We start from the raw sequence: 20,311 nt of genomic DNA, 5'->3' as shown, positions 1-20,311 counted from the left end.
TTCCAAATGTATTTGCAAACATAAATAATATTTATTAAACGAGAACATCGCAACTGTACATAAATTAGTGCATTAAGTAAATTGAAGTTCAAATTACGTGAAATATAATAGTTTAGTGTCAAAAGTTCGCATTGCTGTTGTTAAACTGATATTCTGGAATTCGGGTAGTATTCTACCGCATGTTGTACTTGAGTGTTAAAAATAAGAAATTCAGGACTTTCAAGGGAAATAGTACTCATCGAATGGAGGAAAAACATCCTAAGAAACGTGAATTGGAAAATTAACATTTTCGGGATTACAAATAATTTTCTGTTTCGGTCGAAGCGCGCTATTTTCTCGTCTGGTAGTCAATCGCAATATGAAAATAACGTATTACCTTACTATTTCTTTTGTTGATGTTTTCGAAAGGTTTTCTGTGTTCTCCTTCCACTTCTACAACTCTTTCAAAAATTTCTGGCTTCTTTCGCTCTGTATGCCATACTTTTAAGGTAGTATCCCCTTAGAAAGAAATCAAGAGGATTTCAATTGGATAACCGAGGAGAACCACCGAAATTCTGATTTAAGTATTATCGAACACTGAGTGCAAAACGAGCTGGAGCATACTCGTATATGAACTATAAACTATTATATATTGCACCTAATGCCCGATTTTGTGAACAAAATCGAAGTAGCGAAGTAGCTGTTTCCAACTTATCGTATTTATGCCGTGAAAAATATTCTCTCGACTCGCAGAATAATACTTTGGTAAAACTTGAGAAATGTTGAAGTTGGATTATCTCGCCGACTGTGCTTCCCGAAAAACAAATTAATGTTATCAAGATCATTGGAAGTATAAATGATGAAGTTGGATTGTATATAGGTATGTATTTGGTCACACTTGACCGTGGTACTATTTCTTAGTTGTATACAGAATGTGTTACATGTGTCGGTATACTATACCTTTTATTAAAAAGTCCAATGGTGTAATTCCATACACAACTCTGTTTTTAGTCCAATGATGGGTGTATTTAAACTCGTGTAGTCCCCTTCCCGCCTCTGATCTTTTCACCACTGCTTGTGAATAAAGAGAAATGGAGAGAAGTGGTGTACGAAAGGAATACTCGGTTTAAGGATGCAAAAGATGCACGTTTATTCGGTAAAATAATGTACAAATAAATAAGTGTGTGTTGGGGATGAATACAATACGCTTCATCAGTCGTTCTCATTGTTCTTTTTTTTTTTTTTTTTTTACATCGGTGCGCATACACGGTTGCTATGCGTAATGAGTCTCACAAGGATCGAGTATCGTTTCTGTTTCCTACGCTCTCTCGTTCTCTTATGGACTCGTATCGGCGTTTACTTTTACAAACGAAACTAGAGTACATGCGTAGAAAATTTGTGGAACCGACGTCGTCCATCGAACACGAACACGAAAATCGACAACAAATCATTGTGAACCGACGGACTAACATTCGCGAAAACCCCGCGCTATCGAAGAATTCGGACATACGATCTCCCTTTGCGGGGAGTAGAGTCAGCTTTGCTTTGCTATTGGTCGGAACGACGTCTCTTGAATAAAAGGGGTGACGAAAGGAGCGTAATATTTGTTTTTTTGTCCTTACTATATTGGAGCTTTAGTCATGTATAGCGATAACCATTAATATATGCATACGTAGATGTTTTTTCGACACAGATACCGAGTATAGAGCACACTATTTTCTTTTTAAATCGATCATGAGCAATGAACGGTAATAATAACGGTAAATAACGATAATCATAGCGATAACAATGACAGTAACTAATCGGTAATGATTATTAACGTTAACGATTACAGTAACTGGTGTAACACTAAGCTAAGTGGATCTTTCAAACGATAGGGAGAACCTCGAACGCAAGATCCTACATCTTCGATACGTGGAACGTTTGCTCGATCGTTCTAAGAAACAGAGCGGCCCTCGTTGTGGAGTCATTTACCGTCGAGATGCCTCCGTTTACGACCGAAACTCACAATCTAAAATGTGCCCCATTCACTATATCGTTGGTTAATTTACCAGCTACGCGCTATCGAAAAAATAGGCCGTATTCGTTAACCTCTATCCAATCTATGTAGTATAAAAAGAACCGTGAAAGTACAAAGACAACGTCACTGTCGATGTAAGAAATCGTTAATGCTCGGTTAATTGCATGATCGATGACTGTGCACGGCCATTGCGATGGTGTAATAACGGTAGTTGAAAAATTCGCCGAGAGAAATGTGAGATCGTTTTGTCGTATTTCCGATCCAAACGGAAGTCCTCGGTTTTCGGAGTTAGCAGACCCAGGCCATAACACGAACCGTTCAGATCGTTAATTTCCATACAAATTGATTCAGACCAGATACGTAATTCGTATACAAACGGATTTCAAAAGATCGATTCGTAAGCGTTTCGGGAACATTTTATGTTTACGATTGTTCCTTTCCGAATGGAGAACGATATTAATATTAAGCATTCTTTTTTTATTTCTTAAAAGGCTCGCTCGACACTTTTCGCTTCGCTTAATAACACATTGAAGACAGGTTGACGCCAATTGGTGTCTCGGGACCGCACGTGCATGCGGTATCCTTAAAAAACGTTAACTACCATAGAATACCCGATTAGTAAATATGCTCTCCACAAGCATATCGAAATGTATACTATAAAAGCAAAGCCTACTTGTATCGACAAATATATTATTTTCATAAAAAGAGTGGATAAAACGGATCAATACTTCGTCGAACAGACAAACGATAACAAAAAATGGCGTTTTTTATACTGACTTGTGCATTGTTCAACTCATTCCTAGTATGTAAACAGATAAACGCAACGAAGAAAAGTATCAAGATTTTTACTTTAGTTGGTAAAAAATTGGGTAAGTGACGATTCTGAAGCAGAAGAAGAAGATACAGTTCAAATTGCACAAAATGGAACGTCTACATTTAGTAGACGTGCTGCTTATGGCGATCCAGTAGGAAGATTGTCTGGGAATATGCCGCAGTATATTGTAGAATAAATTGTCACCATTGAAAAGTAAAAATATCCAAAGAGAAAATGCCGTGTATGTACTGCAAACGAAAGTAGAGGCGACTCGAGATATATTTGTAAATTTTACTCAGTACCTTTACATCGAGGAAATTGCCTTCAAACATATCGCAATGAAAAACGTTACGAGAAGTATCTTCAAATGTGCTCGTTGACTTTTCATAAAATATTTTACTGTTTAAATACTATACACTCTTTTGAATCGTATCAATTATTTATGAAATAATTTAAAAAATACGTGAGAATTCAGGATGTATGCTTGTCAAAGCATACCGTCATTAACGTGTTAACATTACAACTTTTCAATCAAAAATTCAACAATTTTTTATAAAATGTGTAATATTTTATGTTGAAGACTTGTAATAACATCATTTTCAAAGTATTCGTACATTTATTATTTGTAATAATGTGCCTTCGAAAGCATATGGTCCTAAATGTGTTGAAAAGCTCGAATTCGAGAACATCTGATCATTCCTGAAAAGAGGATAACCATTTTTTTTTGCCGCAGCATTCCAGTTTTAATTTTATAAGGCTTTCCTCTCTTTGTCATATACGCATTGATCATTGTCGGGAAAAATGCAATCTATTCGGTGATTAACAATTTCGATTACTGTATAATCGAGTCAGTGAACAATGATTATAATTATCCAGTAGTCAATAATTTCGAATAATGCGAATAACTAAAATAATCCAAGAAAATGCGATTATTGGTCACAATTTACTTGATAAGTAATCGACGATAAGTTGATAATAAATAAGCTACGGTAATCCTTCGTCGAACGATAACAAATTGCCGATTCATAGTTAACAGATTATAAATGTTATTTATTATTGCCGATTAATTGCGATTACTTTTATAAAGCAATTGAAAATGCTGAAAGTCAAATACATTTTTGGATATTAATCCGAAGATTGAAAAAGCAACGAAGCAGAGACTTCAACGGTTATTAACAATTATTTCTCAACGATGTATAAGTTTATACGTACTTGTTATGGAATCAATGACACTAATAAGTTGCAGCTTATTTGATGTACTTATTATTTCAAATTAATCGATGTTTCAATTATTTTTAAATAGAATTGCTATAAATGAAAAATTGAAATGTTACATCCAATTATTATTTGGACATCTTCGACAAATGTTGATGCGTTTAACGAAACCCTTTAAGTTTGACGCGCCGAAGAACCTTGTTTCCCTAAATTTTACAGATTCGATAACAATTTAAGTAGTAGCAGTATAAATGTAAAAAAATCTGAACGTTTATGCAATATTTTATCGTTTTACACAAGTATGTACAGAGTGGTCCGTAATTCGTGATACAATGAAAAGAATAGAATATTCTTCGTGCAAAAGTAAGGCTGATAACAGAAACTAAGATATTTTTCTACGAGAGTTTGCTTCTCTAAAAATTGATTTCGACCAATCGTATCTGTGTTTCCATTCGTCTTGTATTTACGAAGAACGATAAAGCCACGAAATACAAGTTCTTATATGACACTTATTTACAATACTATATTTATTGTTCCGATCGTTTAGCTGTTCGAAAACTTGTATGATCTATTTTTTTTTCAAACACAGATCATCGAGATACAACGAGAAGCGAGTTGTGACGTAACGTCTCTAAATGCAAACAATAGCAGACAAACATCTATAACGATAGGAATATGGTTATGAAATTCGAGTCAGACACTTCTTTATTACACTTTCTAATACCAATTTTGTAGAAAAAGCAGCTTCCGTGTGGAACGAATACAAATGAGTATCCGTCCGATTTTTAATTGTAGTACGAATCACGCAACACCAGGTATTACTCTTACAAGTAGAGAAACAAAAGTGCAAACGCCTTTTCTGAAACTCTAGAGTTTGGCGAACTATTTAAAAAGCACTGACTCTTTGGACATAACTGGCCACTTGTGTTTGAGATAAAAATCTCAAGGTCTTACGTCGATAAAACATTAATATATCTATAGGCTTAAAGATCTTAGTGAAAGAAGCAGGAAAATTGTACACCATTTTTTTCTACGGTCCACATTTATGACTAAAAATGTTCTTCTATACTCGTACTGCCAATTCATAGTTTCAATACAGCATTCCCTGTATAAACGCATCAAAGGGGATTCAATTTGTACAGTTATCCGAAGAAGGTACACCTATACCTTCGTGGCCCTATTGCATACCTATGAAACCATAGTGATCCGTTTAGGAGTCCATGCCCATGGTCCAAATAGTAACCCATTCGCGCTAATTGTCTAATTAGAGACCAGTGATTCCTTTAGTGGTTCAACTATATAGTTGAATTTTTAATAGTCCACTTTAGCATCTATAGGCCCCTAACGTCACTGCAGTAAATTCTTGATTTACACGGATTCGAAGATATGCGATTATGCTTCCACTTATGACCTTCTACATATTTTATATGCACGTGCAATAGTTACATATTAAACAATGTTTTCCTTTCTTCGATTTTTCTTTTTGGCAAACGAGTGTGCTGCACGTGTCTATTTTATTTCAATTAACTTTTGAAACAAAGATTGCCCGCCAAATGTGTCGTAGACGAAGGAAAGATCAGTCTGAGAAAAATGACAAGATGTATGGAATCAGACATTTCTCCTTACTTACGGTACCACCATTCAAGATTCACCTCTTTCTTTTTAGAATAAATTCTATTTATACGATTTAAATTACAAACGTTTTAACTTAAAAACTTCGTAACGAAATAATCGCATTAGTCGAGGACTCGTATTATTCAGGCAGATAGGATATCCATAGTGGTTAGGCTAACATTCTACGGGCTTATGAGTGTCCACCTTAACAGCCCTTATTGTGCATAAGAAAATCCTAGTGACGTTACGTTAGTGGTGTTACGTTGACTCGTTATTTAATCGAAATGTAATACCTAATTCATCGTTGAAGAGATCAAGCCTCTGTCAGCTATTCGGAGAACAATGTACTTGCAACTTACAAGGGTTAACTACCGTTTGACGTAAATAAAAATGCATTTTTAAGCACAAACTCTTGTTTCGAAAAAGAATAATGTAAGCCATTTTTGCTCGTTCAAGCGAGGAATGCAAGTCTATCTAGAGTGACCAGTTACGTTTCAATGGATGTGTTCCTTAAACTCGTCGAATCATATACACCATTGACTCAGAGATGGGAAAAATGTTTACCTAGAAAAAACCTAATTATTATTAAAATGAATTATTATTAAAAGTAACAATAATTTTCGATAAAAGTTTTTAATAACAAATAAAAGATTGCCTTTTCGTCCGTTACTCGTCCAATAAAAATTAGAATTTTAATTACAGAATAAAATCGTTAGACGTTGAATTTATTCGCCATTTTTTATTCGAATAAAATTTTGCTCGTCTCTATTCCGGCTCCCTCCTTAACGCGCAGTACCCTTCCAACTTTGTACAGAAGACACTTTTCGCACGGATACGAAAAATATTCAATACAAGAAGAAGATTTTCGAAAGGACGTTCAATTACGATAGATCTTTTGAAATCGCTTTGCCTATATTTTTTTTTATTTGAATTAAATAACGAAATTTTACGGCTACGCGTAAGAAAAGAAATGTGTAGACAGACGGATAAGTACACATATACACACATGCATACATAAATATATAAATACACACCTATATACATAGGTATATAGGTATGTATATATATATATATATATATACATGTATATACATAGGTATATAGGTATGTATGTATCGTGTGACGCGCGCGAAAATCAGGGACGATTTCGACTGGCGTCATATACATATAAAGTATTATATAATAATACAACTACCATATATTTATGTGAATACATACATATATTATATGTATACGTAACTTGCTTGTATCGTTTAATCAGCCTCTTTCATCGTCAGCTATAAAACCGATGTCTAGATGAAATACGCGTAATTAGTATCGTGTGTATATAAGAGATGCGACTGATCAAATGGTGAATCTCGTTCGGTCTAATATCGTAGCTACGAGGATCTCGAAATGCGTGTTCGTATCGAACGTGTCGACCGTGATCCCATCGATCGCCCACGGATTTCGCCGATATAATGTATTCTCTTCTCGCATCCTTAAGTGATAATTTTAATCGCTTAAATCGTAAACTTCTTATAACTCGCCTTACGTTTCTACGTTTTCTTCTATCACAATTATTCATTTTCTAAAAACGAAAGGAGAAACGCGATTCGTATTCGTGTACCGTGGGAAACTTAAATCGGTTTCAACAGAGACGTTTAAAGTCGTCGCCCACTTGACAGCATTGGACCAGCAACGTTTAATTGTTCACGCGTTGTTACTGTTTGTCGTACACTTAACGTATCGCATTAGCAACACATCAACGTACCGTAAAATCCGTACCATTCCGCGAAAAGAAAGAAACGTGACAGAGTTTACTACCGAAGAACTGGCTTTAATATCATTATGACTCGATAAAAATGAGAATAATGAAAGAGGAAAAAGAAGGTATCGGAGACACAGGAATCTACAATATTAAGAAAATTTGGGGGCGAGTTTCATAGAATATAATCAATTACTGAACGACGAAGAAAATTTTGATCAGTATTTCTGTGCGTCTTTCGTAGGGTACAAAATTTTACTGGAAAAGATTGAATATTTGATAAAATGGGAAAACACTAGATTTAAAGAAGCGATAAATATCAATTTATTTTTGAATGTTTAAAAATTACAAATTAGTCTAACTGTTTATAGTATAGGATAATGGAGATGACGTTTTTTCTTCTATTTCTTTGATCTTAATATTATACAGGATGAATAACTGAAAACATTTTCTTCTTTGCGTATGTAATATTGTAGGGCGTAAATTGTTTTACCGTGGCCGCCAATAGGTGTGACCGACATAGGAACAGAACGCGACCAGCATGCGATTGTCACCTCACCGGTAAAACGTTCTCGTTGAGAATCTCGTTGCTGTTGTGAGGTATCAACCGACATTGACCAAATTTTTCCCTTGTAACGCACCACAACAATCCATACTTCAATGATGACAGTATCTAAATGACGTCAACTGAACTTCGCCCTAGTCCAATCTCATCTACCGTACCTAAACCCCACCAACAAGACAAGAAGAGTGTCAGGTGAAAGTTGTTTGATTTTGAGTTTGAATTTTTGTTGGTGGAGCCATAGTGGAGATATGACGGTTAAACTTGTTTTTTTAAATGGGATGATATTGTTTTTGATTTATATTCTGATAGAGCCTTTCAAGACGAATACAATTACTTATAAATAAAGATCATTCAAGATTAGATACTTTTCTTTCTATTATTACAAGTAAGCAGGTTACTCTGGTGGCCTGTTTTAGGTGCTTCACCCTGTATATGGTTTTGTCTCATTGGTTGGGTTTAGGTACGGTAGCTGAGAGTGAGCTAGGGTGAAGTTTGGCTCGACGTCATTTAGACACTGTCATCCCTGGACTATGGGTTGTTTCGGTGCGTTACAAAGACTAAGTTCGGTCGATGTCCTATATATAACCACATGCGAATAAAGAGCCAGTTTAATTCTTAATAGCAAGTACTGCGCGCCAAGCTTTCACTCCGTCTTTATATTTTTACCTTCAAAATGTTATTCTACGGAATTTCTTAGTCGAGTATGCGGTGTTACGCGTTTACCCAGGACCGAACCGTGACACTGTCGAGGCGATGCAGAGCAGCGTCGATGCTGTGCTATTACGGATAAGTGGACGCATCTAATACATTTAACCCTCCGAGTACTGAATTTCGCAGACATTTCACTGATTAAATATATTTGTTCTTGTTGGAGACTCGAGCTCATGCGTATATCCAACATATTGACGATCAATAGAGACTCAAGCTCCTCGCGAACATTACATCTCTTAAGGTTGAAACATTCATCGCTGTATGTCCATTCCTATAGTCCACCCAAGGAGAAGAGATACCAATGTTTAGATTAATGTCTGCGCGATCTGTTAAATGGTTTGCAGCTATTGGTCAATTTTCTTAAACTCCAGAAACTACTTTTACTCGATTATAGAGGACTCTTTGAACGGTTTGAAAGAACGTTCGGAATTTACACTGCGTGTCTTCTTTCGAGCCACTTGCTTCGATTCGAATCGTTTGATTTCCTTCAAGTTGCTCGATTTATTCGAACGATTCGATCTTTCTTAAAGGAACTCAAGATTATTCGGTTGGTGGTGGTGGTGGTCGTAGTAGTAATGGTTGCAATAGTGAGTAGTAGTTGTAGTTCAAATAGCAATTTAGAATAAATTTTTATTTAAAAAGAATTACTTTTTCTAACTTATTTCATTAACCCATTGCCAGTCCCGCAATTCTGACGAAATCGCTCCACAAAATACTTACCAGTATTTTTTTCATAAATTGGTTGGTTATGTTATTCTGATGATAAAAAAAAGTGATTTGAAGTGGTAAATAAGTATTTTTTGTTGTAACAAATGAGAAAAAATTATATGTAAATATTTACATAACATTTTATATTAATACAAATTATAAATATGACTGAAAAATTTAATTCAGTGTAGTAATGGGACGTATAGTTTTGATGTAAATACTATATATTTCCTTGTAAGCCCGTGATTGTCACGGGTTAATTAATCAGAGAGCACCAGGATCGTCCGTGATAATCACCGACAGGATTGGCAATGGGTTAATCCCGTTATTATTCTACGTTTATCATATATTTTTGTAAGAAGTGATCGTTCGAAAAAATGGTTCCTTTATTATATGTGCCGTTGATTGTACAAGTAATTTAATTGTGAATCAAATCATTTAAATTACAAAAAAAGAAAAATGAAGAAAAATGTTTTACGTAATTATCGGGTCCGAGTACTGTGAAGTCGGCCTTGATCTGATCATGGGCTCATCACGTGCATTCGTCGCGTTCGGTATCTCATTTCGCTGGTCGAACTGTACTAGGTTGTTCAATAAGTTTTGTCGTTCGATAAAACGACAAAGACTAGTCAGACTTGGTATTATCTTGAGAAACCTTACGGGTCAAACGTGACTCTGGCGCAACACTCGGGGAGTTAAATTGTGTAATGGAATGTTAAAACATCGACGTTGATCTGATGCTGTGTGTATGCTGTGCTGTTAAGTGGACAACTACCTTACCCATAATTTCGATCCACGAAATGTACGTCGTTCTTGTTCGATTCCAGAACAAAGGAATGCATCGATTCGATAGGCTTCCGACGCGCGACGTGTCGACGATGTTCATTCGATTCGAGTAATAGAAAAATGGTGATGATGATGGCGGTGGCAATAATGGTGGTCACTTCGTGTCAATATTATTTAGTTTCGGTCCGTCTGCAAACGATACGAGAACGTTCGGACGATTTCACGGAGACAGGATGGTTTTCGTTTCGTGACTATCCCTAAAAATAACAACGTTATTTTTGAGCTTCCGATGTGTAGCATCTTCGACGAGGAATAACTCTTAAATAATTAATAAGACGTTCTCTCTCCCTTATAAAGACCGCCATCCGATCGACAATGTCCGATTTGGATGAAACTTGGCACCCAAATGACCCGTCGAAAGAGTATTAGACTCAAATTTTCTTATATGCCAATGTTCGTATTCAAAGGGGTGCAGCAACCCTCAAACTCGCGGACGAAATATCTCGATAACCAGTGGAAATGAAAAAATTCATCGAATATGAAAAATGTTTGATGTTTAACGAGGAATTGCAAGATCTTGATTAACATTTCACCGAGTCGTAGATGTCGCCATCACGATCAATCATATATTTATTAAAAAAGCTTTGCCCATGTGATGTAATGAAAATCTTTAAACTCGTTGAAAGATTTTTTTTCAAACATTCGACGTATTTTTCATGTCCACAATATTGCTTACAAAGTCGAGGGTAGTTCTCATTCCTCGAACGCAAATACCAGTCGATCAAAAATTACGCGCTTAATATTTTTTTCAATGCTCCATCGGCGTGCCAAGTTGTATCAAAATTGAACGTTGCCGATCGAGCGATATTCCTTGTTAGTTCGACGTATTCGTCGGTCGCTGTTTGTCGGATGACTCCAAGTGTGTTAGCGACCGATAAACGCCTTGTGAGCTTCGTGTATCGCTAAAGAAATACAGTCGAACTCGGTTGCAACGAGTACTGAGAGACAAACAAAATTTTCTCATTATCACGTTACATCGGTGATAAGATTTAAAAAAATTCTTAATTATTCCTAAAAACCAAAAGAAATAGCGTAATTAACAAGGAGAGTGCAAGATCTTCGGATCACCGATTTTGTTAAAATTTTGCAGAATGGTAGACTTGGTGCCCTATTGGTGAAGCTATATGATTATGTGGCCCATTACTCAATAATTCTTTTAGATATTTATAACTGCAAATTTATCATTCTTTAAATGTACTTCTATTCGGAGTCAGTTAGTCACGAAATTATTCGTACACTCTATTATAAGGAAATTCTCCTAATCTATGAATCTGATTTTAATAAAAGTTTATACACACGTAGAGGATAATAGTACATATATGGAGTAATTTTTTTGTCTATAGAACATCTTTCGTGTTATTTTTTTAATGTAATTTTTCTTGGCACTTTTTTGCCACAGAACGACAGGGCAATAGAGCCGAACATTTTTCATATGAAAAGTTTTATTATATTTCGAAAAATCGAAAAGAAAATGGGACTGTAAAGGCTGATTTCAACTGATTTCGTACGTTTAGAGAGTTTACAACGATTTTCGTTTTCTCTGTAACTTCGCAATTGTGCGAGATGAAAAATTGTTGAATTTTCGGAGACTGATTTCATTCTCTCCAGAATATTTTTGTATTGACTAAGAAAGGTGCGTCATATGCAACTCAGTATGCAACACAGTATATGCTTTACACGTATATAAATTTTCATTAAAATCAGATACAGTTTGAAGGACTTTCTTATTATATAGCGTACGAATACCTTCGTGAGGTACTGTAAATACGAGGTCGTTGCAAGTGAATTCGATCGTGTTCGTCGCGTCTTTTGGCACACGGTTTTGCGTAGACAAGAACGCGTCCATTGCGAATGTAACTTAAATCACGCAGAGAGCATTTAGGTCGATGACCGATATTCTTCCTTCGATCGGACGCTTTCGAACGTCGAAACGTTTCTATTTTACACTGCTTCGTACGCTTGTTCTTTCTTTCACCATGATTCCTACGAGTGAGTTACACGCGAGTATGTATACTAGACCGTTACGATTAATGTAAATATATTGTCGGATATATCAGAAACCAGTGTCCTCCTGTAGTAATACGTTTGCGGTATTGAATCCGATTTTACGCATAATTGTTCGACCCGCGCGTTTCTACGGAAGAGTAAACACAGTTACGCGCTTGCTTCGTACAAATTAAATATAATCGTGGAGTTTATATAAATACAGTAATTATCGTTGAAAGAAACGTTTAATCTTGTTTCAGCCTTACACGTAAACATTTTCGCACATAACGAGACTTAATCTCGATTTTTAAATGATTCCTTGGAACTTATTTCTTTGAAGCTTTATTGTACGTTCCGTCCTCTGTGCTTCGTCCGAATATATTTCTAATCGCGATTGAATGGAACATAAACTTTTATACGGTCCTCTTGCAACCGAGGGGCCGAATTGAGGGGGTATTGCGGTCTAGAATTTAAGAAAAGTCTATTTCTTTTTATTTCATTTTCTTAAAGAGTACAACTTTGAGAATATGTGTGCAAAACCATTTGCTTCGATTCGTGAAAATGCCGATGATATGAATGCATTCCTGCTACGTGTGAAATTGATAAAAGAAACTTTAAATTCGTTTTTTCCAAAACGATATCTCAAAATCTAGTTGACCAATTGATTTCATATTTGGAGATAATCTTCAGTAGATATGCCTTTATCGCTGGAACCAGAGATTCTTAACAATATTGAGTTTCACAATTTCTTTCAACATGCTAAATACAAAATAAAGCTGAAAAGTAGACATTCAAAATCTAAAGTTTCGCCATTTTTTTATTTATCGAGATTTTGACTTCTTCCTAGTTCTTGCTGTAACTATATCCTTCTTAATGAAGTTACTTTCTCACCTCCCGTTTCTGACAAGCGGATTAGCTGGAATCGTGGAAGCCAATGGAGCGTCTTTTTTAGAAGAGCAATCATTTTTAACATTGTTAATAAAAAAAATACTTCATGTACTTATAAGATGGATCAACATATTTGGGAAATTTCGCTACAAAATAGTCTACCTACCATTAAAAAGAAATTGTAAAAGGAAGCGAAAAAATGACAGTCTAGATAACAATACCCCTTTAAGAATCGTTGATCGGTGACCGAATAATTTAGCGCGTGAAAGTTTGTCGCTTGTAAGGAAACAATTTTCCTTGACCAACGATCGTCATATGCAATAGTTCGATTGATGTTAATGGTACGATCCATCGTGAACCGCAAACGTTTTACTTCAGTACCGCAAGATAATCTCGGTGTAACGGTTCTGACGATCGTTTTCTCATTCGACGTTTCGTCTTAGCTACGTATTTACAGGACTAGAGTCTTATTTAAAACCTCGTGTGCCTGCTCGAGTACCATTCAAACTTCGCCGCTATGGAAATTTGAGTTAAACCGTCCGTTTAACCCGCGAAATACTTGTTGCACGATGAACTGTGGGCAAATCGAAGCGATCCGGATGAGAGTTGTGAAAGCTGGTACGATACCATAGTCATCGAGCAGGCAGTGAATTCTGAGCATAATACATGTTACCTTAAGTTTAGTATCTTAACGACTATGTGTAATTAGCGCCCACGATAATCCGCGATTTGAAGCTCATCGTTCGACGAGTTACCTTCGTTATATCGATCGAGCGTTGTTTCACGGAGCACCATCGAACTGATTTACAATGAATTCTAATAGTCTTTTTTTCTCGATTAATTCCACTAACGCGTTTTAACAATTACCGTGGGCAAAGATCGTGGCTAGATCTAATCAGACCGTGGAATTTTATAACTCGTCTAAAACGACAAACAAAAAGGAACAAAAATCGTTTATCTTTCCTCGAGAAATGCCTTCTACCGTTTCGAAGTCTGTGTCTGTCGTGGAAATTGTGGTCGCTCCGACCCTCCTAACGAGTTTCTGAGCACATTTTGCTTTCTTCGCGCCTTATTTCTTGTTTCCTTTTTTTAAATACACACGTATTCACTAAGAACGAGTCCCGCGCAATCTTCGTAATCGTGTTCGCGTAATTGAACTATTCTTACAGATTAGAACGTTATTGTACCAATTTCCATAGACGAAATTCATTTCTGATCGCCGTACGATTAGACTATTCTACGAAAATTACGAGTGCACGCTCGTCGTATTAGTATGTGGTTGATCTTTCGCATTGACTGTTCGGGGCGACAACAATGAAATGAGATTTATGAATGCACGCGGTAATCAAATTCGATTGATGTTTCCGCGAATACACAAGCGCGGTTCCTTTTTTTTCTTTTTTTTCATTTTCGTTTTCTTTTACGTAATTTTCGACATACTCCGTTAGCTTTTGAAAACTTCTCGTCGCTTTACAGTTGGAAAGAATCTACGTAATGTACCACTGTCGTCGGGAGGAGGACAGCATTTTCCTCGCAACGAAGAACGCAACAACTCGTTTAAACGATTCCTCGGAGTATATTGATTGTCGTATCTAAGATTCCGGTATGGAATGTTGAATGCATTTGGAAGTATGATGTCCGTCGTTTCACGGTATGATAATTCGGTGGTATCTTCTTTAAAATCGCTCGAACCGAACCATTTGAGAAATTTATGTATTTCAATGTCTGCCAAGAGGTCGAAGAATGGTCCGGGTCTTACGATAAACGAATTAGATTCGATACTTCTGTGGTAGACGGATTGTCAGCGAATGTACCGTACGTTTACTCGAATCGTATCGATTCTCCCGCCATGTTGTGAAGGCTTGGTAACGGTGGCCAATATGCACGACAAATAATACCGTCTTCCTAATGTACGATATTCAATTGACGTTTCTTATTCGCAATCGTTTCCGTTCAAAGAAGAAAAAAACGTTCTTCTTTCTCTCGATTGGAATTACCGCCGCGAAATTCAACAAGGAAAGCGAGGGATATAAGTATGTACGAAGCGTTCGTTGCAAAACATCGCGCAATGCTTCGGCGTATAAACTAACAACAGAGTCGAACAAAACGAGTGCATTTGTATTGGGTCGTTTCATAAGTCTTCGTATATTTTTGTTCGAGTAAATTGTATTTGAAGAAATGTACGCATAGTCGTTTTCTTGTACGATTTGTTGCCATCGTTGTATCAATTTTTCGATACTTCATTCATAGAAAGCAGTCTCAAGTTATGATCTAAAAATTCATGTACATCTTACAACAAGTCGGTGGTCTCTAAAGTTTCTCAAAGGTACCCTAACCCACCCCTTTCACAGAAAATGGAGAGAAATTCTGCCCCAAATATTTCCAGACAAAGAATATTTTTTATCTTTATTGCGGTCAATTTGAAATTAAGTTCGGTTACGATTTGAAGAACTTTTCGCTCGCTGAATATATAAAAGATTATTCAAAAAGTGCCTCTATCCGAATTAAATGGTTTCAAAACGATCGTACTGATGAATTATATTTAATGCATCGTACAAGGTAAAAAATTCGATGCAAAACACAAAGTTACAAAAATGTGTGTAACGGTGGCATTTATCGAGCGAGATAAGGTATATATTTAAGATGTATAACCTCTTCAAGTACACATGTATACGTTTGATTTTTTATTTATTTTAAATTCTGTAACATGGTGTCAACTGCTAATAATACTTGCCAATAATGTAACGCGACAATATCGTCGCAAGGTTCAATTAATAACGATTATAATTTTAGTTTACATTCTACGAAGCAATTCATCCCTGAAGAGGTTAAAACGATACAAAAATACATTCCTAGAGTCGTTAAAATGAATGTTCGAGCTATCCACATTTTTCTCCCTGAAAAATGTTCTTTCCCGTCCTCTAGGTATCCCACCACCATCTTTGGAAAGCGCTGATTTTAAATTCGTCGAGGATTTTTAGTCTTGAAGTTGTATCAATTTCGAAATAAATGCTACCGTAAGTTTTGTCGATACTTGCAATAGTCCGAGTATTATACCCTTTATCGAATTCGAAAAGCAGGGTAATACGAAAAATATCGAGCATCTTGTTCGAGCTGATTTCAACGATCGTTACAAGAAGACCGAATATAAACCTGGTAGGCCTTACGTATATTTATTTACATGGGGCTAACTCGGCAAGTTTTCACGGATAAATACACGGAGACTTGTAAAACGACCTAACGCTTAGAAGCTCAGCACGATGGATTGGTCGATCTCCTCTATTTTCGTCCCAGTTTTCCATCTAAACAACACACGACCCGATCGGGGGAAATAGTCGAGATTTAATCGCGATCATTCTGCTTCTGGTCTCGGGGCTTCCATTTCAACCCTTTCGATACTAACGGTGATTATAGTCAGCTGTCGCTATACATCTGCTGCATCCTACGGGTGACTATAGTCATACATCACTATATATACTCACTATATCCTACGGGTGATTATAGTCACCGATCACTATGCATTCGCTATATCCTACGGATGATTATAGTTACCCATCACTATACATTCGCAGTATCCTATCGATGACTATACTTACCCATCGTCACACGCTTGTTGTATCTTATGAATGACTACAGTTACTCGTTCAAATTTTACATTGATTCGCAACTTTATTGGAACATAGCATAACTCATTATCTCCGCGATTACCGATTTTGTTTAGAAGCATATGTTCTCGTCTTAAATACCGGGTACAATAGCAGTGTATTTGCGATCAATTTCACCGTATCGAAAGGGTTAAAGCGTTAGCGGATTTTCGTGCAGTAAAAGCCGCATAAATTTGGGCCAACTATTAATATCGGTAGATATTAACGGTAAAGCGCGACCCTCTTTTTCATTTGGCGCACTGCTTAAAACACCGCAGAATCCCGAGAAACCTTGCGAAACATCTTGCAAACGCTCTTCTGTAATCGACGGGGACACTTTAAGCTTCGGTGAAGTTCGGTGAAGAAAACTTATTCTTCGTACACGCAGGTGGTTGCGTATACGCCATCTCGGACACCGACTCTGCCAATAAGGTTAAATAAATCCGTTTAACACGTTCCGTGTCACATCTACCATCGATGGTATACGTTAAACTTTCCATTCAGGCCTTGTGACATATTTATTACTAATATATTTAGCAGTAAATATATCGGTAATTGGTATATTTATTTAATGCGCTAAAACCATATATAACAAGTTTAAGACTGTAAAATGTATATCCACCAAACGAATCAGGCATTATGAAAAATACAGTATAGAATAAAGCACGTTAAAACAAGGAATGCATGAGAAGAATTTGTTCAGACAATTGCTGCAAAATGTCACTACTCTTGTAGTTTGTTGTCTTTTAACAGATGAAAGAATAAACTAATGAAAGTTAATAAAAGGAGCTTGTTTTCCAGCAGAGACAAAAGAAAAAGACTAAAAAACAGATGAGAAATAAAAAAAATTGTTATATCCGTACATTTATCTATTCCCTCTTTTGTTAAATATTTTATTTTCCTCTTTTTTTACTCGATAAATTCGAACACGGTAGGTTCTATTTACTAACCGAAAAATTAAAACTAATTATAGCGCCACATGTACCATGAATGGCACACGATGTGATAACTACTTTATAAAAATTAATTACTTGTGCATTGATAATATATCAATCTTTAGTAAAAACATCAAATGGCCTGAATGAAAAATCGAGCAAAAACGACTCGTTACGGAACGTGTTAATAGTGTTTGTCTGTTTTTTTTCATCGATTGGTTTGCATCTCTGGTGCAGCTAACGGAGTCGGTGTCAACAGAGCCGCGACTCGAAAAGGAAAATACCTTCGATCGACGTACATTTGTAAGAGACCAAGAGGCACAGGATGTCTATTTCTCTCTCTCTCTCTCTCTCTCTCTCTCTCTCTCTCTCTTTCGCGCGTGGTAGAATCGAATTTCTCATTTTACACGGAATCGCGCAAGATTTCACCAACCACTCGCAACTGGGAGACGCAACGCTACGACAAACACGAGTCCTATGCGTATTCGTCAACGCTGTGTTATTCGACACGGAGAAACGCATTCGAGAGATTACAAAACACTTTGTTCCCCGATGAGCGTAACCGCGGTTCTCCCAAAAATTTCCAACGCGAGTGTCGCGTGTTCACGGTTTAAGGTACTTTTGGTTCCATCTTCATCCGCGGCGCGTGCGCAATGACAGACTAAAAGTGTTTCCCGTGAGATAGCACGGGACGAATCGGCCGAGGTTCTAAGGCAATTACAACTCGACGAATCGTTCCTGTCTCGATCGCCGCCCCACCAACGCGAATTATCCGCCAGTCGATAATTGAATCTCTGCCAATAGCGTGAATCAACTCGGCCCGTTGGCCCGTGTGTTTCCCTAAGTTCAATCTGGATGCCTGCAGTCGCGCAATCGGGAATCCTGCTTCGACGACGGAAAGCTGACTGCCAAGAATGATGAACACCCCTCGTAATTGCGTGCAATTACCGGTCGCTGTAGCCACGGCAGAACGAAGGGGTTGTTCTCGGTTGCTAGTTCTAGTTTCGGCTAGAAAAGTTGCAACGCCGTGACCGATACTCGTCGCCTTGAAACTCGAGGACCGATTGCCCGACGAGAGTCGTCCAGGTTTGGTAACCTATAGGTCTGTTCGTCGCGCAATTGATCTCTGCCCTTCCCTTCGCTTCCTCCTTCGTCGTCTTCCTAAATAGAGGGCGGTTCTTTATCGCAGCGATGCACAAAACCGTGCTGCTGTTGGGGTCATCCGCTCGTGTGCTCCGGAAGTAGTATGCTGACCGATTTGCGATTCGCTGACCCGTTTGTGATGTTTGTTGCGTTCGTCGTCGCGAGGGCTGACGGTTGTCGATGCAACGGCGCCACGACCCGTACTTCCGGTCTTGGGGAAGCCTCCCTGAGCGGGCTACCTACGTTCACCAGGTTCTCCGGATTCGTCAGTGCCGATGGTCTGGAAAGAGAAATGTTTCATTTTTAGTGTGAAGTCGAAACGATGATAAGTCAATAATACTCTCCTTGGTCTAAAGTCTTTTCTCATTTACGTATTTGGTAACATGCCAATTGTTGACGGGGAAATATGTTTGAACCAACTCGTGTACAGGATCGTCATTACTGAATTCTCATAAATGATCATTTGTGAGGGCTTGGTCCAATGAGTAAGGAGGATAAGGTAAAACGAACCATCTTAATTCTAACAGTTTCTCTTTGGTGATTCTTCTCGTATGTAGTGCTGTCATAAGGAAGCACGACGCACAATCATCGTTCAAAGATGATGGAAAATATCCTTCAATTTGCTTATTTACCGCACCGTTCCGACTACTTAATCTCGAGATATTTGCGTCTGAGGATAATAAAAATTTCCGAAACATTCGGTAATTAAAATTCCTACTTAAGTAATAAGAATGAAATTTAACCAATTTAAGCACATGGAGGAAAACACTGACTCGACTAATAACAATTGTGAGAATTGTAGCCAATTAGGTAACACTGTTTCGATCGTTCGCAATAGTTTTCGATCTATCGTATTTCTTGACGTTCAGATTACTGAATTGTGGACATTGTTTTTGCAAAGGCTTACCATCAAGGGTTTATGGTGTAGCTATGTGTTTCGAGTCTGCCAGAGAGAATTAAATGGCTACGGACTGGGTCTGTCAACGATAATTAGAAAATGTAATTGCTCTGCCATAAACCGTTTCGCTTTAGTCTCACGGCGGGCTTTTAGTACGGTTGGACTCGTAAGTCTTAGCGAGGGTATCGTTGTGGAAGTTTCCAGGTGCTGGGAATTGCCAAACCAGGTCTGTGCATTTTGAACACTCTGGCAGTGTCGCGACATCTTCTAGGTTCAATCGTGGCGGACATTTAGTTAGCCCCGGCATTATCTTGGGTCCTTCGTGATTCGTCATTTACTCGTTGCCTCCCATCCTTAATTTGGAGGAGTAGAGAACACCGAGGTGATATCGCCCTTAGTTTAGTTTTGTATCGCGGTTCGACCCAAGTATTAATTTACGACACGATTCGACTCAGGTTTTATTGGGTTGTTCGGAAAGTCATTTCATTTTCCAAAATGGAGAATATATAATTCAATAAAATGTTTATACACTCTAAAAAAATCGTGTTTCATTTTCATCAAAAAAAAACGAAATGACTTTCCGAACCACCTAATAATA

At 37.3% G+C, this 20,311-nt stretch overlaps 1 protein-coding gene across 6 annotated transcripts in view; it reads right to left on the bottom strand.

Moving 5' to 3' along the window:
- Window positions 1-8,478: 8,478 nt before the first annotated feature.
- Window positions 8,479-20,311, bottom strand: part of LOC143149542 (uncharacterized) — a 143,292-nt gene continuing 131,459 nt past the window's right edge. For 5 of the 6 annotated variants that reach the window (XM_076317034.1, XM_076317035.1, XM_076317040.1 and 2 more), the window contains exon 6: window positions 8,479-19,095. In XM_076317034.1, the coding sequence (XP_076173149.1) occupies window positions 18,891-19,095 (205 nt within the window). In that variant the 3' untranslated portion in view covers window positions 8,479-18,890. The remainder of the gene's footprint in view (window positions 19,096-20,311) is intronic. The other variant, XM_076317041.1, reaches the window with a different exon arrangement.

This window comes from Ptiloglossa arizonensis, chromosome 7, assembly GCF_051014685.1.
Source record: "Ptiloglossa arizonensis isolate GNS036 chromosome 7, iyPtiAriz1_principal, whole genome shotgun sequence".
NCBI classification, from domain to species: Eukaryota; Metazoa; Arthropoda; class Insecta; order Hymenoptera; family Colletidae; genus Ptiloglossa; species Ptiloglossa arizonensis.
This window is presented reverse-complemented; position numbering and strand designations above follow the sequence as displayed.